Raw genomic sequence first — 19,396 nt, 5'->3', positions numbered from 1 at the left:
ATTGCAATCGCTTTTCAAATATTTCAATTCTATTATTATGCGTTGTCTGCGTGATGGATTGCGAAGATGATGATGATGATGATGAGGCTGGATGATTATCCGCATAACATGAAGACCACATAAATGGGCAAACGGAGCAGGCCAGACCCGGCCAGAGCAGAGCACTCAGGGTCATTCAGATTAAATAGGTTTTGTGGCTTATGTCATTATGGTCAGATCTCGAACCGAAATGCCTAAACTGTTGGTATTTGTATTTGTTTGTGCCTGTTAATGAGGCCTCGCGCTGAAAGTCAATAACAAATAACATATATGCGTATCATTGGGGCTGCAATGAAAAAGAAGCAGCTCCTAAAATCGTATACCTTGAATGCATTCGGTTTTATATAGTTGAACGCCTCATAAAACTTTACAAATTCAACCTTAAATTATCAACAAAAACTAAATTGAATATGCGCTAAAAGTGCCCAAATCGGTTGCTTATGAAATTAAAGGTGTTAATTATTGTTTGTAGCTAACATTAAAAAAAAATCCAAAATCAAATCGTAATTTGGACCAATGTTGACGCTGTTACAATTTAACTGGCAGTTAACAGGGTCGCCACAAATCAAATGCGAAATGTCGGCAACGGGCAGAAGAAAAGCAAACACCGGAGAAAGAAAGAGGGGGCTAAAGAAAAACAAAAGAAAAACTTTGGCAAACGGTGTGTGTGACTAGCAAAGTAATTTATTTCCTTCCTAGTTTTTGTCGCTGGAAGCTATTAAAGAGCGTTAGCGCAGATCTGCAAAACGAGCCACTTGCACCTTACACCATCTCGCCACTTGGCGCCAAATTCCCACAAAGCCCCGCTCCAAAAACTCCAATTACCGCAGTGTTAGGGAGCTCTTTGAACCCTTTTTTTTTGCCGCTTACCAACGGCGGTGACGGCGGCCCCCGCAGCGACAAGCTTGCGTATACGTAACGTATTAATTATGGCACGAAAAGCAGCAACAGTATTTGGCGATGGATAAAAACAAAAAGCAGAAATACCTGAGTTAATTAGCGAAATTAATCACAAAAGAGCATCGGGGCTAAATCTGGGATAAATTTGTGTTAACCCTATTTCAGTTTTTGAATAAATGAAAGTCTAAAATTAAAATAATATTTCAATTATGCGCAGCGGCAGCAACAACAACAACAACAACAAGGTGTCATCGCGTGTCAAAGCTAAGAAAGCAAAGCTAACAATTCAGACAACGTTTTCATTTTTTCAAATAGGAAATACATTTTGTTTTCATTTTAACAACAAGCAAACATGCAATTGGTGCATTAAGTTGACAACAAAAGTGTCAAGTGTGACAGTTTTGAGTTGAACACCATGGCCCTTCGACATATTCAGCAGTTGCCTTTCGTTTTCAAGCCGCTCTCGAATGCACTTTACGCCCACTTTTGTAAACTCTCAGTTTTTGGTAGTCACAAAATCGAACATATTTGATCTTGTCAATAGCTGACTAAAAACTTGAGGAACTACCACTAAAAGACCACTTACTTTCATTTATAACTTTTTACATCTAATTACATTTACAACATCATTATCAAAAGTCTTACTGCGTTAACAATAATGTTTGCATTTTCAACATTTAAATCTTGGCGCTCTTTCTACATTTACCAACACAGCTTTAAACGCCTAACAGCACACTTTACATACGGGCCTGCCAGACTGCTGAAAAAACTAGGGTAAGCGCGTTCACAGCACACTGTCACAGTTTACAAAATTGTCGCCTGGCCAAGCAATATTAAATGAAACATTGTGTGATAAATGTTTATAATTATAAAATTCGATAATGTTAACATCTTGTAGGCTTTAATTTTGTGTGCGCCTCTACAGTAAGCAAAAATTTAGCTAACACCAAATGATTCGACATGCTGAACGCATCCACAGCCCATACACTTGCTAACAGGTGGCAACGCCGCATCACCTGCAAGTCGCTCGTAAGTGTTTTTATAAGTTCGCAACACAATATTTCGTAAAATTATAAGTGCCAGACGCGTTAAACAAACATAAAACGTCAATTAAAACGCGAGCAACAGTTGACATGCTGTAAATATGCGTAGCTGCGTTGCAGCCCAGAAGTGTGCACCGAGCAACAGAAGAAGAAGCAACAGTTAAGCCATATACACACACACACATACATACATACATACCAGTGCAAACATACCAATACATATGTACATACATAGCTAGGTGAAGAGCAGAGCAATGGGCGGCGCGGCACGGACGGACAGCGACAGCGACAGCGACCGCAACGACTAGAATTAACGTTTAGTCTAGTTTAAGCCACAGACGCCACATCACAAAGCGCTTGAGCTGCTTTACGAAACTAAAATATATTTATGATAAAAAATATATGTATATAAATAAAAAATATAAGCTGAATATACACGAAAGCTGCGGGCGCAAGCACAGCAACATATGCGCATGCATGTATGTATGTAAATTAAAAAAAAAAAAAAAAATAATATTTGCCCGTCTAATTATGTATGTATGTACGTATTTATTGGCAGCGGGCAGTGTGACAAATGAATCAACAATCCAGCAGCAGCAGCAGCAGTCTAGGGGCCACGTCCACGCTGCAACGTTGTAATTGAAAGCCAACAGCGAGCGGACGCAGGAGGGAGTCCGTGCTACCTCAACAACAACCAAGGCAGCAGCAACAGGAACAAGCCACATACACACAAACACACACACACACACAGTCATACACGCACACAGATAACCACCAAAATGCTGCCTCGGTTTCGTTCCTTCTATGGCAAAGTTATAATATTTGTGCTCGTCGCGCTGTGCTTCATACTCTATCTGAAAGTGCAGCCGGCCAGCGATGAGTTCCCGCTGCCCGTCCGGGTCAGGCCGGCAGCGCTGCGGCATCGATCGCAGGAGCGGTACCTGGATGAGGGCGAGAACGAGATACGACCCGTTACGGTGTCGCCGTACGAGCAGATCATCCAGCTGGATCTGAAGAAACAGGATCCGAGTCTGGGCAACAAAGGTGCCGCAGTGCATCTGCATGGCGCTGCCAAGGCGCGTGGCGATAAGATCTACAAGAAGATCGCACTGAACGAGGAGCTAAGCGAACAGCTGTCCTACAATCGCACCGTGGGCGATCATCGCAATCCGCTGTGTCTGGCCCAGAAGTACGATGATCCGGGCACGCTGCCCACGGCCAGTGTCATCATTATATTCTACAATGAACCCTATTCCGTGCTGGTGCGCACAGTGCACAGCACGCTAAACACTTGCAATCAGAAGGCGCTGAAAGAGGTCATCCTCGTGGACGATGGCAGCGACAATGCGGAGCTGGGCGGCAAGCTGGATCATTATACGAGAACTCGCTTTCCCAGCGGCAAGGTGACAATTCTGCGGCTCAAAAATCGGTGAGTGAGCGGCGCGGAAAGGGAGAGCGAACAGTTAGTGTGCTGGGGGAAAGGGCACAGCAATTTGGCACACTCTGCTCTGCCTCTGGCTGGGCTAGGAAAAGTTTTATACAGCTAATCGAATGCACATTCAACTTGTGCGCTGTGAAATTGACACAAACACACGTTCGAGTGGATATCGTTTGGTTCGCCTTCAATTTGAATAACCCGTTTTGCGGCACAGACTCACAATTGGACAGGCGGACGGACGGACCGACGGACGGACAGGCGGACAGAATGACTTGTAGCGTCTTCTTCACAGCTTTAAAAGTTGAAGAACTGAAAAACGTTCAAAAATTTCAAAAGTCAAACAAAACATTTGGCTATGACGACTAGCAAATACCCCTTGAGCCAAAAAGTCGAGCAAAGATCAAATGCTTTTCCGAGCTATTATCCACTAAAGGAGTTGGACTTCAACACTTCGAATCCTCGCGAGCCATATATTCAAGAATTTTCTGACTAGCTTAGTGTAAGACCCGTTGGCTACCCTGCTTACTGCAGGGCATACCCCACATGCCGTGTCGTTTGTCGAATGGAACCGTAAAACCTGTTCGTCAACTCATGATTATGTTTTTTGACTTTTATTTTGTATATCTTTCGTATCTCGCTTAGCGCGCGCGCCTCTGTTCGCTGACCCAATAATTTAATTCTCTCAAAAAAAGAAAGAAAAAACCAAAAAAAAAAAAAAATACCATTTTGCTAAAGGAAAGTTTGGACTTGTTTTTCGCCTACAGCTTGGGTCTGATACGCGCTCGCTTGGCCGGCGCTCGGATTGCCAGTGGCGATGTGCTCATCTTTCTGGACGCCCATTGCGAGGCGAATGTGGGCTGGTGTGAGCCGCTGCTGCAGCGCATCAAGGACTCGCGCACCAGCGTCCTGGTGCCCATCATTGATGTGATCGATGCCAACGATTTTCAATATAGCACCAATGGCTATAAGTCCTTCCAGGTGGGCGGCTTTCAGTGGAACGGCCACTTCGATTGGGTGAATCTGTCCGAGCGCGAGAAGCTACGCCAGAGCCGGGAATGCAGTCAGCCACGTGAGATTTGCCCCGCCTACAGTCCCACAATGGCGGGCGGTCTGTTTGCCATGGACAGACGCTATTTCTGGGAGGTGGGCAGCTACGATGAACAGGTGAGCCGCAGCCACAAGACGAACTGCATGAATTGCTCATGTCTTTTTTTTTACTTTCCAGATGGACGGCTGGGGTGGTGAGAATCTGGAGATGTCCTTCAGAATCTGGCAGTGTGGCGGCACCATCGAGACAATACCCTGCTCCCGAGTGGGCCACATCTTCCGCGACTTCCATCCCTACAAGTTAGTTTACAATTTCAATTCCTGTTCAATCCTTTTGTTAACTGAAATCTTCTTGCTCGCAGATTCCCCAATGATCGTGATACGCACGGCATCAACACCGCTCGCATGGCGCTGGTCTGGATGGATGAGTACATAAACGTATTCTTTCTGAATCGACCGGATCTGAAGTTCCATGCGGACATTGGCGATGTCACGCATCGCGTAATGCTGCGCAAGAAGCTGCGCTGCAAGAGCTTTGACTGGTACCTGAAGAACGTGTATCCCGAGAAGTTTGTGCCCAACAAGAATGTCAAGGCCTGGGGCCGAATTAAGGCCGTACACGCCAATCTGTGCGCTGACGATCTGCTGAGCAACAACGAGAAACCCTACAACTTGGGCCTATATCCCTGTGGCAAGGAGCTGCAAAAGTCGCAGCTCTTCTCCTACACCAAGAGCCAAGTGCTGCGCAACGAGATTAGCTGCGCCACAGTCCAGCACAGTAGCTCGCCACCGTATCGCATCGTGATGGTGCCCTGCCTGGAGAACGATGACTACAACGAACAGTGGAAGTACGAGAACCAGCAGCTGGTGCACAGCAACACGGGCATGTGCCTGGATCACGAGGGACTCAAGAGCATGGACGATGCACAGGTGGCGCCATGTGATCTGACCAGTGAGACACAGCGTTGGATCATTGGACACGAATAAGTTAAGACACACACACACACACACGCCTGTGGCCAGGCCCAGCGAGCGGACCAAGCCAATTGCAACTGAGAGAAACTGACTAAGCGAAGCGAAGCGCTTTTAACTACAGACTCAAATAAACGCAACAACATGTGTAAATAACAATTTAGAAAAAAAAAATACAATGCTAGAAATACATATGTATATTTTCTATATAATATATACACCATACACTATATAGATTGTGTAAGTTGTAGTTAGAGAATATCAAACAAAATCAACACAAATCAAAAACAAGTCAAAAAATATTATACCATAAAAAAAAAAGAACACAAAACACAAGATACAATATGTGTTGTGCATTTGTTGTGTAAAGAAAGAAAAAAAAGAAGAAAGATAATTGGAAACTAGAACAAGTTGTATAGATATACATAATATATTATATCGGTTTATGTGCATAATATTCCTATGTAAATGCTTGAATAATAATAATTATAATTGCTATGTGATCATCAAAAATGATAAATTCATCATAACACTCGCATTCCAAAATGCAGTTCAGCCAATTGCAGAGTCTCGAATAATTAAACTATGTCATGAGAACCACATCAAAGGCGTTGTAAGCATTTATTAACTAATGACAACTTTTTTTGCCATCTGTTTTCTTTTTTTTTGTTTTGAAATTCAAATATAAAACAACTTCCAAACGGAAGATTAAAACAACACATGACTTATATAATCTTTGATGGCCGGGTCAAGTCTTTGCCCAAAGACATAAAAAGAGGTCTAGTTCAGGGCCAACACGTATGTAAGTCGCTTAAGTCAAGGTAAGTATGTGTGTGTGTGGCTCTCAGGTATTTACACAGCTGGGCTTGCCTCTATAAGCAGAAGGTATTTGGCTTGATAATTAAACACAATGCGGCTCATTGCACGTTTTGTATATTTATAGATTTTTAAATACATAATTTCTTGTTGTTGTTTTTTTTTTTAATTTAATCGAATTGGTTGAATACGCGTTTTTTTTTTTGTATTTTTGCTGACGTTCATTAAGTTACTAAAACTGGAGTAAAATAAGTAAGTATAAATTACAGAAATTGTTCTTGTTTTTGTTGTTGTTGTTGTTGAATGTCTGTGTTTTTTGTTAAGTTGTCTGTCTTGCGATTGTTAATACGAGTACACAAAAGTTACAACTACAATAGCAAAGTGAAATTTTACAATAAAAATTAACAACTGCATTTAGAGCTCGTGTTGATATTTGTGTATTTGTTGATTGCACAATAAAAGCATTTGTTGTTTTTTTTTTTTTTTTTTTTTTTTTTGACTAATTCCTATTGTTTATTCAACTTTATTTGTGTAGTTGTTCAATGGTAGATGGTTTTGCTTGCGAGGGTAGACTACAATTTGTAATTGATGTATTTTGTATTTTAATAACAATTATTTCGTTGATCGTGCTAAAAGCTCTAAAGTGCTCAAATTTACGAATATCATTTTTATAATTTTTTGGTTTTCTGGGTGCTATCCACATAAAATGTATATGCTGCTCTTCTATGCGAAGCCAATGCATAAAATAACATCTATTCATACCGAGCCTATATAACTATTAAGTAGTATATGTATATATAATGTTTACCGGGGTGTGTCTGTGTATTATATGATTTGCAAATCATATTGTATCTACATTTAACTGTCTGATAGGGCAATAGCTCCTAAAATGTGCCATATAATATATGTATATAGCGGTTAGATGCTGCGTTCTTGCTTTAAGGTACCTTTTTAATTTGCATGCATTTTCAATCTTGATTTCTTCTACTTTGCGTTCTGCTGTTCTACACTCTATAACTTAATACATGTGTGTACTGTAAGTTCTAGAAGATGCGTTTAGCAAGCGCTTTTTTTTTTTGTTGGTAATTTTCATTTAAACTCTTTCTCAACTATTTTACAATACATTGAAAGCGCATTATGCGTGCCTTTAATTTATTTAAATGTTTTCGTTTGATTTAAATCGGAATATCTTTCATAATTTCAAGCTCTATTTGAATGTAATTTACGCTTATTAAATGCATTAAATTTCAGTAATATTTCATTTTTTGTTTTGCAGTTAATGTTTTGTTTTATGCGCCTTTATGTACACTCAACTGTACATTTAATTGTTGTGCTGGGCGGGTTGCAACAATTTAATGAGTTTTTTTCTTTTTGTTTTGCTAGAAACAAATTTTAAGAACTCAAATGCGGCGTCTACTAATTGCACACACACCAAATATTATGTATTATTTTGAATGCTCTTTGAGCATTATTTTTATGAAAATTGTTGTTTTTAAACTCAAAAAAATGTTTTCGTTTTTTCAATACTTTCTCAAGGAGCATTTTAGCTTCGGCCAACCGAAGATATATTTAGTTGTTCAGTTTAAATTATATGTATTATTGGTAAATAAATAGTTATGTATATATATATATAATTATTATGTAATTGTATATATATATATATATATTGTAGTTTTTAGCTTGCTTTGAATTTTTCAATTTTGGACGTATTTTCAAGTATATATTTTTGTTTTTGTTTTTGGTAGTTGATGCAAGTAGAAAACACAGTTCGAAAATATACATATGTATACCTAATATATAATACACATTCATGTATGCATACAAGTATTATACTGGTTGACTGTCTGGCTGTAGTTCCTCCAGTTGGGTTAATTTAACTTTTCAACTCATATATTTTGAATTTTTTTTTTTTATTATTTTTTGTTCGGTTTTGAATTTTGGTTTCTAAGTGTAAATCGCTTGTTGTCGGTTGTAGTGTTATTATTTTGCTTTTTATATTATAATTTTTTTTTATTTTTTGTTTTTTTTTTTATTGTTTGTAAATTGCAATTTATCTCAGACTCAGTTTGGAGTGTCTTGGATGTCTTGGTTGTTGGATGGATGGATACGTTTACGTACAAACGTTCGTCAGCCGGTTTGCTGTTTATCTTTCCATATATATATATATTTCATATGTCATAGATTATCTTAAACATAAAATTGAATATTCAACACAATTATTGCTTCATTTTCATCTTCATAACTTCCTTTCCACGCAGTCCACAATCTTTGGACTAACGCAAGCCTTTCATTCTGTATCAGTGTTCGGTTAATGGTTCACAAACATTGGCGCACAACCTTCAACATTGATCGATATACGTCTATATATATTATACAAATAATAATACTCATACAGACAAAAAATTGATATTGCACATCGAATAGCAAAATAATAAGACATAACCCAAAACATATATATTCATATATATATTCATATATATATATATATATTTAAAGATAGCAAAATGAAGTTTATTTAAATATACAATATAAATGGAAAAATTATAAATACATCACATCAAATAATACAATTAACATATATACCGCGCGTATGCCAAGCTTCTTGTTCTCAAAACAAGATACAAGATAATTAGTTTATATTTAATCTTGATTCGCTTTTTCTTGTTTAGCACAGGCGCAGCGATATGGAATATGTTATTATATACTAATATTGTATTGGTTTCTTGTCGGTATATATATATATGTATGTAAATGCGCTAAACAAAATCTGAGCTCAATTATAAGGGAAATATATATTGAAAAAATATTGCATGTCTGGTAAAACTTACTGCATTAATATTTATATACAACTGATTTCATATATTTCACATAGTCCATAACAATAAAAAATAAGCTCGTAGTAGGATTAACCAAGTCACATTGATATAGTTCAAGATATACAAATATAAAATAAAGTTTCGTACGTACAAAAAACAATTGAACTAAACTAGGCAATTAATTAATCAACCGGTACAAAAATATATATAAATATATATATATTAATATAGTAAAGTTCGTGCTTTATCAAAAAGCAGCAAACATTAATTAACTACAAAGAACTCAACCAATTTAATCGGAAAAAAACCATTAGGAAACATACACACATACACATTTAAACGATCATAATTATAAACTACCATATAGACTAAGGGTATCAAAGTGTTCCGTGGTATTGCACTTGGTTAATGCAACTACGCAAACGCTTTGCTTAGTTAATCCATTAGGATCGGGTGCAGCTGGCAGAGAGAGGGGGAGCCCACTTGGTTAATTAATTGCTAGTTGCTAGTTCTGCTGTAGACACCGCCTTACAAATACATATCAAAGCGTTGGATTAGGTGTGTGTGTGGCTGTGTGTGTGTCTGCGTGTGTGTGTGTGTGTAATTGCGGCATGCGGTGCGATAGAGAGTAAGTTAAGCTAGCGTGTAATTGGTTAATGCTCCGCATTGTTCGTTGCTGGACGATGTGCATCGTTGGCGACCTTAGAAGGCCGTCGAGCGTCGATTGGCATAACACTTCTTGCCATGACTGTTCGCATCCGCAGCGTTGCTGGTTGCACGCAATCTGTGGCAGGTTGTTGGAGTCGCAGTTGCTGCTGCAGTTGCACCAACTCGACTGCTAACCAGCGTCGACTGCCTGCAATTAGTCGAACGCTGCAGCTGATGCGAACATTTTGGGTACAATCATTTGCGCGCCGACACGTTCAGCGATTCGCCACGGCTCTTCGAGCGAGTCATCGAGCTGCTCATCTCTGCAAGAAGTCATTTAATGTGTGAAGTGTTATATTGTGGTCGTCATTTGATTTGTCATCTATGGCCGCCCACCTTTGTTGATGCTGTTGCTCTTCTCGGTCGCCTTGTAGGCGCGCATCGCCTTGCCGCGCTTGTCCAGGAGCAGTTTATCGGCGCGCACAAAGATGCCGTGCTTGGGCTTGCACTGGAAGTACTGTATGCCCTGTACGGTGCCATCGTTCTTGCCCGTCGGCGTGTCCAGCGCCACGCCAATCCAGGCGCCTGGCTGAAAATGTGTGGTGCCCACAAAGCTAATAACGCCGCTGGTGTTATACGGACGTATAAGCACCGATTCACCCACCACAATCCACTCGGGCAGCGTCACGTCCAGATCCTTGCCATCATCTGTTAACATAGCGGAAATAATAGAACGATTCCCAGGTTCGTTTGTGGCATACACACCTTCCACCTCTGTGCTGCTGGACATGATACTGGCATTGACATCTAAATAGGCGCCCAAACCCTCCATTTTGGCCACCGAGGCGCGTTGGTTGTTCCGTGTCACTTGGCTCGTATTATTGCTGTTGCTGCTGCTATTGTTATTGTTGTTGTTGCTGCTGTCGCCATTGTTCGTTGGCTGCGTTGCGGACTTTTTGCGCCGCATTACTTTGCCCGGAGGCAGCTGCTCTTTAACAATGCCATTGCCTTCAAGTTGCTGTTCAACCGACTCGACTGTTTCGCTAGTGTCTGCGGCATGCTCTAGCATTTTATTGCCATTCTGATTGTCTGTGGCCTGCACAAGTTCAGGTGCATCTGGCTGTTGCTCCTGCTGCACCACCTCCCGCTGCTGCTGCTGCTCCTGTGGCATTTCTGGCACTGGCAACTTGACGCTCTCATTGTTATTGCTCTGCTGCTGTTCACATTCCTCATCGCTTTGTGCATTTTCCTTGGGCTGTTCTAACGGATGTGTTAGGGTCTGTTGCAGCTTCTTTGCCTCAGCATCCTGCGTTTTGGCTTTTGGCATGTCCTTCAGGAAGGGATTGACGCGAGTCTGGCTTTTTGGCGGCGAATGGGAATTTATACGATCGAAATCTACAAACACAATAGGAATATATAGTACGAATATTGACTGGATTTGCCCGGGTGCGTCGAAACCTCACGTCCTGCATAGATATTTGAGAATTGCTATCCAATCCTTTGAATGAAAAACAAAATGTTCCAATTTCCCTCCTCCAATTTCCCTTTTTCCTTCCATTTCGGTGGCTTTCGCAAATCGATGAAACATTTTTGAATAAGCTTTTAAATTTATCTGATCGCTTGAAGAACAAAAAAATACGTTTTCCGTGCGCTTTCCATACATGTGGGTGAATTTTCCAAAATAGTTGATTAATTTCGAATTGTAAAAAGACGAACGTTGGATTCCTCGGATCCGAATTTTCCACATGAGGCGGTCGATTTTTCAAATGAGTATGGAACACGTAAAACAATTTCACAAATAACAAAATAAAAATGCTGAAGCCAGCCGAATGGTTAACAAAAAAGTTTCAAACAACCGATATCCAAGAAATTTCCCAAATGAGAATAAACCTATCTAAGACCCTAACTACCGTAAAAAAAATACAGTTCTCGCTGTGCATTGATCCTCAGTAAGTCACTCAGTCAATCAGGGCAAATAGTTTTATGTATATATAGAAGTTGGGCACTCACCTGGCGTCTCATCAATGCTCATGGAACGCATGGAGGTAATGTCCTCATTGCTTAGGTTATTGCAGGACACGGCTTGGGAGCCGTAGCCGCTGCTGGTAGACGAGCTCATGCTGAGCGTGGCCAATCCAGTTAGATGCTTCATGTTTGTATTGGCGCTGGATGTGTAGCTCAGATAGCTTTGATTCGAATGACTGCTGACATCCATGAACGAGTCCATGGTCTTGGAGGCGGTCAGACGGGAGCGTGTCGCGAGGTTTTTATTTTGCTGCCGCTCCTGCTCATACTCGGCGGCATACTCCGAATCGCTGTAACTATCCTCGGGCTCCTCGTCCAGCGAACGGTGCCCGCCCAAAGGCTCCTCATGCAGCGTGGTCATGCGCATGCCCAGCAGCTTGCTCGTTGCCGGCGAAGCTGTATAAATAGATTAAGCATAGATTAGTTAGAAAAACGTTGGTATACTAGAGCTTAGCTAGGGCTTAGAGCTAGACAAACCACATACGTTTTGTTGGCGCAATTCTCAATGTGTTCAAGTTCAAATTGAGATTCAAAAATGTTGGACGCGCTGCATTCCACGGGTATTCAAGGAAGACAATGATTATGTTTGATATGTTTAGTTACAATGATTAAACAAGATCTGATGAGCGATACAATAAAAAAAAAAAGTAACTCACTAGCTGAATGGGCGACTAGTTCGCCACACTTAAAAAAACAAACACAACAAACATGAACAAGAGAACAAGAACTAGGATAAAGGAACTAGGTCGTCAATTGATTAACTTAATGCGCTCGATTTCGTGCTCTGAACGCGTGCGCTGCGTGCCTGCTGTGAATGGTGCGCCAGATTGGGAAATTGGAAAACACAGAATGTATGTGTGGAGTGTACAATGAATGAAGACAAATGTAAATACAATGAAACATATGAACATATGTAAATGGACTCTAATTGAAACATATGCACAAATGATGCCGAGTTTTATCAACTATTTTGTTCAGTGTACACGATATTGGGTGGCATATGACGAAAGAGTTATTGATATTGATGATGGGGTATGTTTGTGGGAATGACAGCTAACGTTTTACCAGCAAACAGAACTAACACAAAACTACAAAATTACTAACTAAATTGTAGTACTAGTAATACAGCCCGCCCGCCTAAAATGATGAGGTTACATTGGGTAAGACATGTTATGGTACATAGATGAGTTCAACATTTATGTTTAATTTTGGGCAAGTTGTCTTTGTCCATGGGCATGACTGAGTGTGCTAGCATGTGTAAATGTGTGTGTGTGTGCGTGTTTGTGTGAACAACAGACATACTGAAACGCCAACTAACAATTAATGAATTTGCAATCAATCTTATACTATGCATTTTACATGGGGCCAGCCTTTACCTGACAGTATAGAGCCTGTTTGTTTGATTTATTTTATTTATATATATTTTTTTTTGTTTTTGTTTTGGCGTTTTGAATTTCAATATTTGAAATTTTTTCAAGTTGTTTGAGAAAGCACAGAAAAAGAGTACATAATGACACGTGAAAAAAGAACCAGACATACAAACGAGTTATACATAATAGAAAGTAATCTGAGCTTGTGTTCGAAATATGATATAGTACTTATGTGAGAGTTGTTGTAATGAGAGATGTATGTGGGTCAATGTGTCAATTTATATGATAAGCACAGGTGAAGAGTAATGTGCATTTTGGAATCGAATCCAAATATTTATCGAGTGGGTGTTCTTTTTAATTCTTTATTTTTATTTTTTTTTTTTTTTGCTATGGTGTTGCATTGAAGCATAAGCAAAAGTTGAACTGTAGAAACAAGTTGAAGCGGCAATTGCATTAACAGTTTGTATAAATATTTGCTTGCTTTTCATTTCTTGGGCATATAAAAAGCATTTTGTTAAAGGATTTATCTTTTTATAGCCGGACCGCAAGAGAATGTGTCTAGGATAACCGCGTTAGCTACAAGTTAGAAATACGAATACATAATAAAGTATGCTAAATATACTTGTTAGAAAATTAGCGCTAGATATTAATTTTGTAAAAAATCTATATAAAGATATGTCAAGTACGTAAACAAAGATAAATCCCTTGCTCTAGGGCATGGCAGCCTATTTTGGGTTGCTGCGCATAAGCATAAAAATACTTCTTATATATAGTTAATATATAATTTGTATAGTTAGAGAATATATATGTATGTTGTGATAGAAAAAAACTTTGGTTATATGTTCGTAAACGTTTGGAAAGAGTTGCTCAAAATTAAAGGTGAGTTTGAAATAAAATTGTTTATGACTCGCTGTTAATTCTCTGGGGGTATACATACCAATGCCAAAAGCTTTCCCTGGAGAGTCATCGCTGCTGCCCTTGCCGCCAAAGCTATGTCGATTGCGTATAACACCACCATTGCCACCGCCTGCTCCGGCGCCGCTGTGTGCTGCAAGCAAAGGTGCGGTCCATTAGTTGAATAAACATCATAAAAACCATATTAAATAACATACCTGGCGTAAATTTATTGCCGAGCGCCGTGTTATTGAGATCCGCAAAGGACTCGGAGCGACCCACATTGAGCAGCGACTCCATGGAGGCATCGAAGCGCATGATCTGCATAAGTTTAGTCATGAGTTTCTTGGCGTCATAAATTGCATTTTTGATATTTAGCATATTTACAACAACAAATGTTATTTTATATCGTGAATGAAAAGAATGTTGAAAATAAAAATATTAAAACATAATGAAAATCAAAAACCAAACAAAACTGGCAAACGCGCACAAATCAACTCGGGATATCAGGAAAATAGACAAGACAAAAACAACAAAAGATTTTACAAAAAATAGTAGACAAATATTGCACGTATCTACAGAAAGCATAGTTTACATTGTGTTTCGAGTACATTGCACACAGATTACTTACACTCCCGGTGTTGGTGGTTTCTTTGACCGTCTGTGTGCGCAGTGAAAAGCGTTTTGTACACAGCACAGGGCAGTTAAATATATACACCCACACACAATATACAGATTTAGATAATACCAATATACAATTGCAGTTTGTTAGGCGCGCCAAATTTAGTTTAAATATTTTTAAATTAGTTTTTTTAATTTTTTGTGTGCGGTGTGAACAACATAATTATTGGTGGGTTAGATTTTTTTTTTTAGTTATTTTATTGTTTGGTGAAAGCGCATAGAAATTGTGAAAAGAGAAAGAATTGCGTTTTTAGTCAAATATTTGAGTTGTACAAATATAATTTTGCTAGCGGTTGTGGGGTGGCGAGGTGTAAGCACAAAAGGCACTAGAAAGCTTAGCTTTTGAAGCAGCCGTTGAGCGGCATCACATACCTGCGAGAAGTTCGGCACACTGACGGTCTTGCGCATTGAGAGTGGCTGTCCGTGCGCCGTCTCCAGCTCCTTAACGGCCACATTCTGACGCAAACGGTCCAGTATTAATATGCTCTCCACAGCTGAGACACCACGCGTGTATTTCTCTGAGTGAATAAAAACATTTTATTATATATATTTTCTAGAATGAATAGATAATCCGCCAGCAGCTCACCTATGTAGGTCTCGCCATCGCAGGCCGAGCAGTCATCACCACTGGCTGCCAGCTGGGCCAGCGATTCGCGATCTTCTAGCTCCTCCGAGGCCTTGGGTATATTGGAGACCACCTCGTAGGTAACGCCACTCTGCCAAATGGCATTTTCGCCGCGCACCAAGCGGAACTTCTTCAGCCGATCGGTTAGTGTTTGACCCTTTTTGATGTTGATGCTGAGCCGCTTGCGCAGCACCAGATCCATGGGTGCTGGATGCGATAGGCGCACTGTGGTGCGCAGTATAAGATAGATGCGTTCATTCGCTTCGGTTACACGATTGAGCGCCTGACTGTCATGCATGGATGAGTCCCAGCTGGCCACGCAGCACACATCCTTGTCAAGATGCTGCAAGATTTGCAACGTGTAAAATCTGTGGCCATGCTCCTTGGAGAGAATGGAGTTGATGCCCGATATGGACAGCTCATCGTTAGTATTTTGCGCGGAGAGATCATCGCCGTTAAGATTGAGAAACAACACCGGTACATGCGGCTCCATGCCTGCAGGCGGGTCCCAGGAGGCGGGTGCGCCCGGTATGCCCGAGCCCGGTGCCGGCACCAGCACCGCATTGCGCTCCTCGGTCAGCGAGACCCACTGATGCACCAGACTGAGCTCACGTTCGCGTTCCTGTTCGTTCTTCTCCTCCTTTTTAATAAGCATCTGTATCTGCTGGTCCAAGTATTGTCGCCGGCGACCCAGCGCCTCGCTCCACTTTTCGCGCAGCACAGTGAGATCCTCCTCCTGATAGGAGTCAAGCGGTCGCTGCAATCGTGAGCGCACCGTCACGCTGCCAATGGCCACATTGACTATCGACTGGCAGATGATGGGCAAGGTTCCAGAGTTCTGTACCGGCTTGACGCGCACATTGACGCGACGCTGCTGGCCTTGGCGCAGCTGGTAGATGCCGCCAGTGAGCACCTCATTGCGGTTGGTAACCTCGACGGGCGAGTACTCGCCATTGTCGTTGAGCTCGTGTATCTCCACCCACAGTTCGATTTTACGCGACAGCTCCGCCCAGCGATCGACCAGGGAGCGCGCCTTGGCCTGCTGCTGCTCCACTTCCCAGCCCTTGGACTTGGAGAAGCCAGCGCTGCGATGACCCCACACCTCAATGGAAAGCGCGCCCTCGATGCAATGCTCCAGGAACTCCTCGTTAATGGTGACCGTAAAATCTTGAGTGTGCTCAAATTTGAATACCATATTCTGATCAAGGGCCGTAGATTCGGCATTGATGACCGGCACCACCATCTCCTGGTGGCCCCAGAATGTGTATTGGCAAAAGACGAAATTGGACAGCGACAGTGGCAGTCCCGAGGCGCATTTGATGGTGACGCGGCAAGTGATCTGATTGGCCATGGGATCCACAGGGTCATCATACTCATCGCGCGAATCCGCCGACGAGGTCTCCGACACCGATTCGCACATGCGATCTTGCGGCATTTGGCCAGCCACGCGTTGAATCTCCACCTGCAAGCGACCGGCTACTTCGCCTTGCTGACTTATGATGGGCGTATGATAGTCCAGTTTGACATCGTGGAACAGCACCTCGAGAAATACATTCGCAACGCCAATTAGATTGTGATTCTCCTGTGACTCATAGAACGGATCCTGTGGCTTGCCATTATCCTCGTCCTGCAAAGGCACAGCACAGCATTAATTTAAAGGGAAATGCAATATGCATATAGAGGCTATGCTAAAGCTAAGTTGTGTGTGTTCATGGATTCGGGGACTTATTAATTACCTTGTCGTCAAATTCATCATCTGAGAATGTCTCAATAAGGGGCTGTATCAAGGGTTAATTGAATGCGTGTGCGAATTATACGAGTACACATAAAGGTTTATGGTTAGTACAATAGACAAAAAATGGAAAAGGTGATGCTGTAAATAAATTGCCACGCACCAGTCCGTTGAGTATGCGCTCCTTGTGCTCCTGGTACATCTCACGCATATCAATCAGTTTGTTCTCCAGCTTCTCCATGCTCCAGATTTGGCTGCCGGAATTTGTGCGCTTTACCAGAATTGCGGGCTCGCTAACAAAGGCCCCACGCCGTCGATTCGGACTCAAATTAGCTGGCGGTATTTGTAGTGTTACCGAGAATTTGGTCTTCTTCTCCATTTCCTCGGCCAGAAAGTTGGCCTCCTGCACTAAGGAATTTGCACGCATAATGTCTGTCTTAAGCTGACCCAGCGAACGCCTGAACATTTCATCGCGTTCCTAGAAGCAAAGGCAAAAAGTTATAGACATCAGGTCTCAATATCCAAACGATGAATTTATTTCCTTACCTGTGCCCACTTCTCTACGCGCATCTGCGAGGTGGGCGTATTGGGCGTTACTTTGCCCATGCGCAGCGGGTCGTAGGGCGCATACGGTGCATAGGGTGTACTGGGCGAGAGTATATTACGTAACTGTTGGAACTGACGCTCGTATTCTTGTCGCTGCTTCTCGAGCGCCACCTGCTTGTCTTCTTCATGTTGACGCTCCAAGCGTGCAATTGCTGTCTGTATGGGATCATTGCTTAGCTCATTCTGCATAATCTCATCGCGCGCAAAATTGTAATCGATCAGCTGTGCAGGTGTTTGAGGCTCCGATGCGCACAAGGTGGCATTATTTCCTATTCTCGGCGAGTTGACGCGGAAAAAGTGATGGTTGCCCCAGAGAATACGATCGCCGTTCTGCAGCGGCGTTTTCTCTAACACTGCGGAGCCATTGACAAAGCAGCGAGCGCCCTGCACGGGCTCCATAAACAGTCCGGTATCCTCAATAGTAATCACACAATGCTCCGGCTGTATGCCCAAGCCAGATAGCTGAATATCCGGCTGCTGACCACTTATGCTGCGGCCGCCAATCAGCGTGCGTTCCTGGAATAGATTAAAAGCTTAGCAAATGTTTTGGTTTTCAAAAGCAAATAGAGCTTACCTTCAGGTAATAAACCAATAGCTCATTGAGGGACGGATCTGCGTTTAAATTGACCAGGTAGTACTTGTTTTTCTCGACCTTAATGCCACTGGCCTGGACACTGATGCCCATTTGCTCCAGAGCCTGTTGTCGCTCGTTTTGTATGCGCTCTGTTTTGACCAGTTTCTCCTCCCAGGTTTGCGAGATTTGCTTCATTAGATTCTCGCTCTCGGCCAGCTTGTCTTGTACATCACCCACTGGCGAGCCTGTGGCATGCTTTAGCATGCTACGCAATGTCTCCACCTCATGACGCAGTTCGCGTATTATGCGCGCATTGGGATCTTCATTGACCACGGCATGATTGACGATGCGCTTGGCACGATCTGCATAGCGTAGCGTAGAGAGCGTCTCCTCGTAGTTGTCCGCCGAGGGTGATATGGTGGCCACCATGACAGTTCTTGAATTGCCACCCAGGTTGTCTTTTAGCAGCCAGGTCAGCACGGAATCTCGATAGGGCACAAACTTTTCATTGCCACCTTTTTTGCCATTCGATTGATCGGCCAACTTGGATATGACCAGGCCCAGTGTAGTTAAGGATCTGTAAGCGCATATTCAAATCGTGAATAAGTGAATATATAAATATTTATTAATTGAAAGTTACTCACTTGTTAATATTGGAGCCCTCTTTGAGGCGATCACCAACAGCGCCCGTTTTGACCGCACGCTCGGAACCAGCCAAATCGACAAGGGACATGCGTGAGACTTTCTCTCCACTGACGCCAGTTGCTTGATCTGTGAGTATCTGTGTTAGCACAACCGAGAAGACGGCATGGGAACGCGACGATTCTGCATTCATATTAGTTGCAGCAACAGTGCGCGATTTGTTGCCCTCGGTCATGAGGTTGTCTATATCCTGATACGATGCGACTGCGAGCTGCGACAGGCCATCGACATAGGGGCCGAGTACATTATGTTCGCGCACCTTAAGCGAATGCTTGTTTGGTTTCGGATCGAGCAGATCGTGCACTTTCTCATTGTAGATCTCCATATAGGATACCTCCACTTTGTACATGAGCTCCGGTGTCGATTTGTTCGCTATTGCCAAGAAGAGCTTGTCACAGAGACGCGGTATAATGCCCTTATTTTCCTGTGAGCCCATCATTGTGTACGATTTGCCAGAACCTGTGAAAG

The 19,396-nt window shown here is 42.1% G+C and overlaps 2 protein-coding genes across 7 annotated transcripts in view; one reads left to right on the top strand and one right to left on the bottom strand.

The window, feature by feature from the left end:
• Nucleotides 1-1,928: 1,928 nt before the first annotated feature.
• Nucleotides 1,929-6,158, top strand: Pgant1 (Polypeptide N-Acetylgalactosaminyltransferase 1). 2 transcript variants are annotated; one of them, XM_015174703.3, is made up of 6 exons: nt 1,929-2,141; nt 2,218-2,465; nt 2,542-3,411; nt 4,185-4,584; nt 4,646-4,767; nt 4,830-6,158. In XM_015174703.3, exons 3-6 carry the CDS (start codon nt 2,762-2,764, stop codon nt 5,452-5,454), a joined length of 1,797 nt encoding a protein of 598 aa, XP_015030189.1. In that variant the 5' UTR covers nt 1,929-2,141; nt 2,218-2,465; nt 2,542-2,761; the 3' UTR covers nt 5,455-6,158. The 2 variants fall into 2 exon arrangements, with proteins under 2 accessions (XP_015030189.1, XP_002051034.1); XM_002050998.4 differs by having other exon boundaries at nt 1,929-2,461.
• A 561-nt stretch (nt 6,159-6,719) lies between these two features.
• Khc-73 (Kinesin heavy chain 73) overlaps nt 6,720-19,396 on the bottom strand; it is a 17,112-nt gene continuing 4,435 nt past the window's right edge. The window contains exons 4-18 of one of the 5 annotated variants that reach the window (XM_032436350.2): nt 18,871-19,387; nt 18,227-18,803; nt 17,593-18,168; nt 17,210-17,524; nt 15,276-16,941; nt 15,062-15,207; nt 14,640-14,669; nt 14,227-14,329; nt 14,052-14,162; nt 13,121-13,135; nt 12,229-12,291; nt 11,730-12,140; nt 10,485-11,114; nt 10,116-10,427; nt 6,720-10,042 (exon numbers count right to left, since the gene is read on the bottom strand). In XM_032436350.2, coding sequence (XP_032292241.1) covers nt 9,975-10,042; nt 10,116-10,427; nt 10,485-11,114; nt 11,730-12,140; nt 12,229-12,291; nt 13,121-13,135; nt 14,052-14,162; nt 14,227-14,329; nt 14,640-14,669; nt 15,062-15,207; nt 15,276-16,941; nt 17,210-17,524; nt 17,593-18,168; nt 18,227-18,803; nt 18,871-19,387 — 5,540 coding nt within the window. In that variant the 3' untranslated portion in view covers nt 6,720-9,974. Of the gene's footprint in view, nt 10,043-10,115; nt 10,428-10,484; nt 11,115-11,729; nt 12,141-12,228; nt 12,292-13,120; nt 13,136-14,051; nt 14,163-14,226; nt 14,354-14,639; nt 14,670-15,061; nt 15,208-15,275; nt 16,942-17,050; nt 17,093-17,209; nt 17,525-17,592; nt 18,169-18,226; nt 18,804-18,870; nt 19,388-19,396 lie in introns of all 5 variants that reach the window. The other 4 variants (XM_032436355.2, XM_032436351.2, XM_032436353.2 and 1 more) reach the window with 4 other exon arrangements.

This window comes from Drosophila virilis, chromosome 5, assembly GCF_030788295.1.
Source record: "Drosophila virilis strain 15010-1051.87 chromosome 5, Dvir_AGI_RSII-ME, whole genome shotgun sequence".
In the NCBI taxonomy this organism is placed as follows: Eukaryota; Metazoa; Arthropoda; class Insecta; order Diptera; family Drosophilidae; genus Drosophila; species Drosophila virilis.
This window is presented reverse-complemented; position numbering and strand designations above follow the sequence as displayed.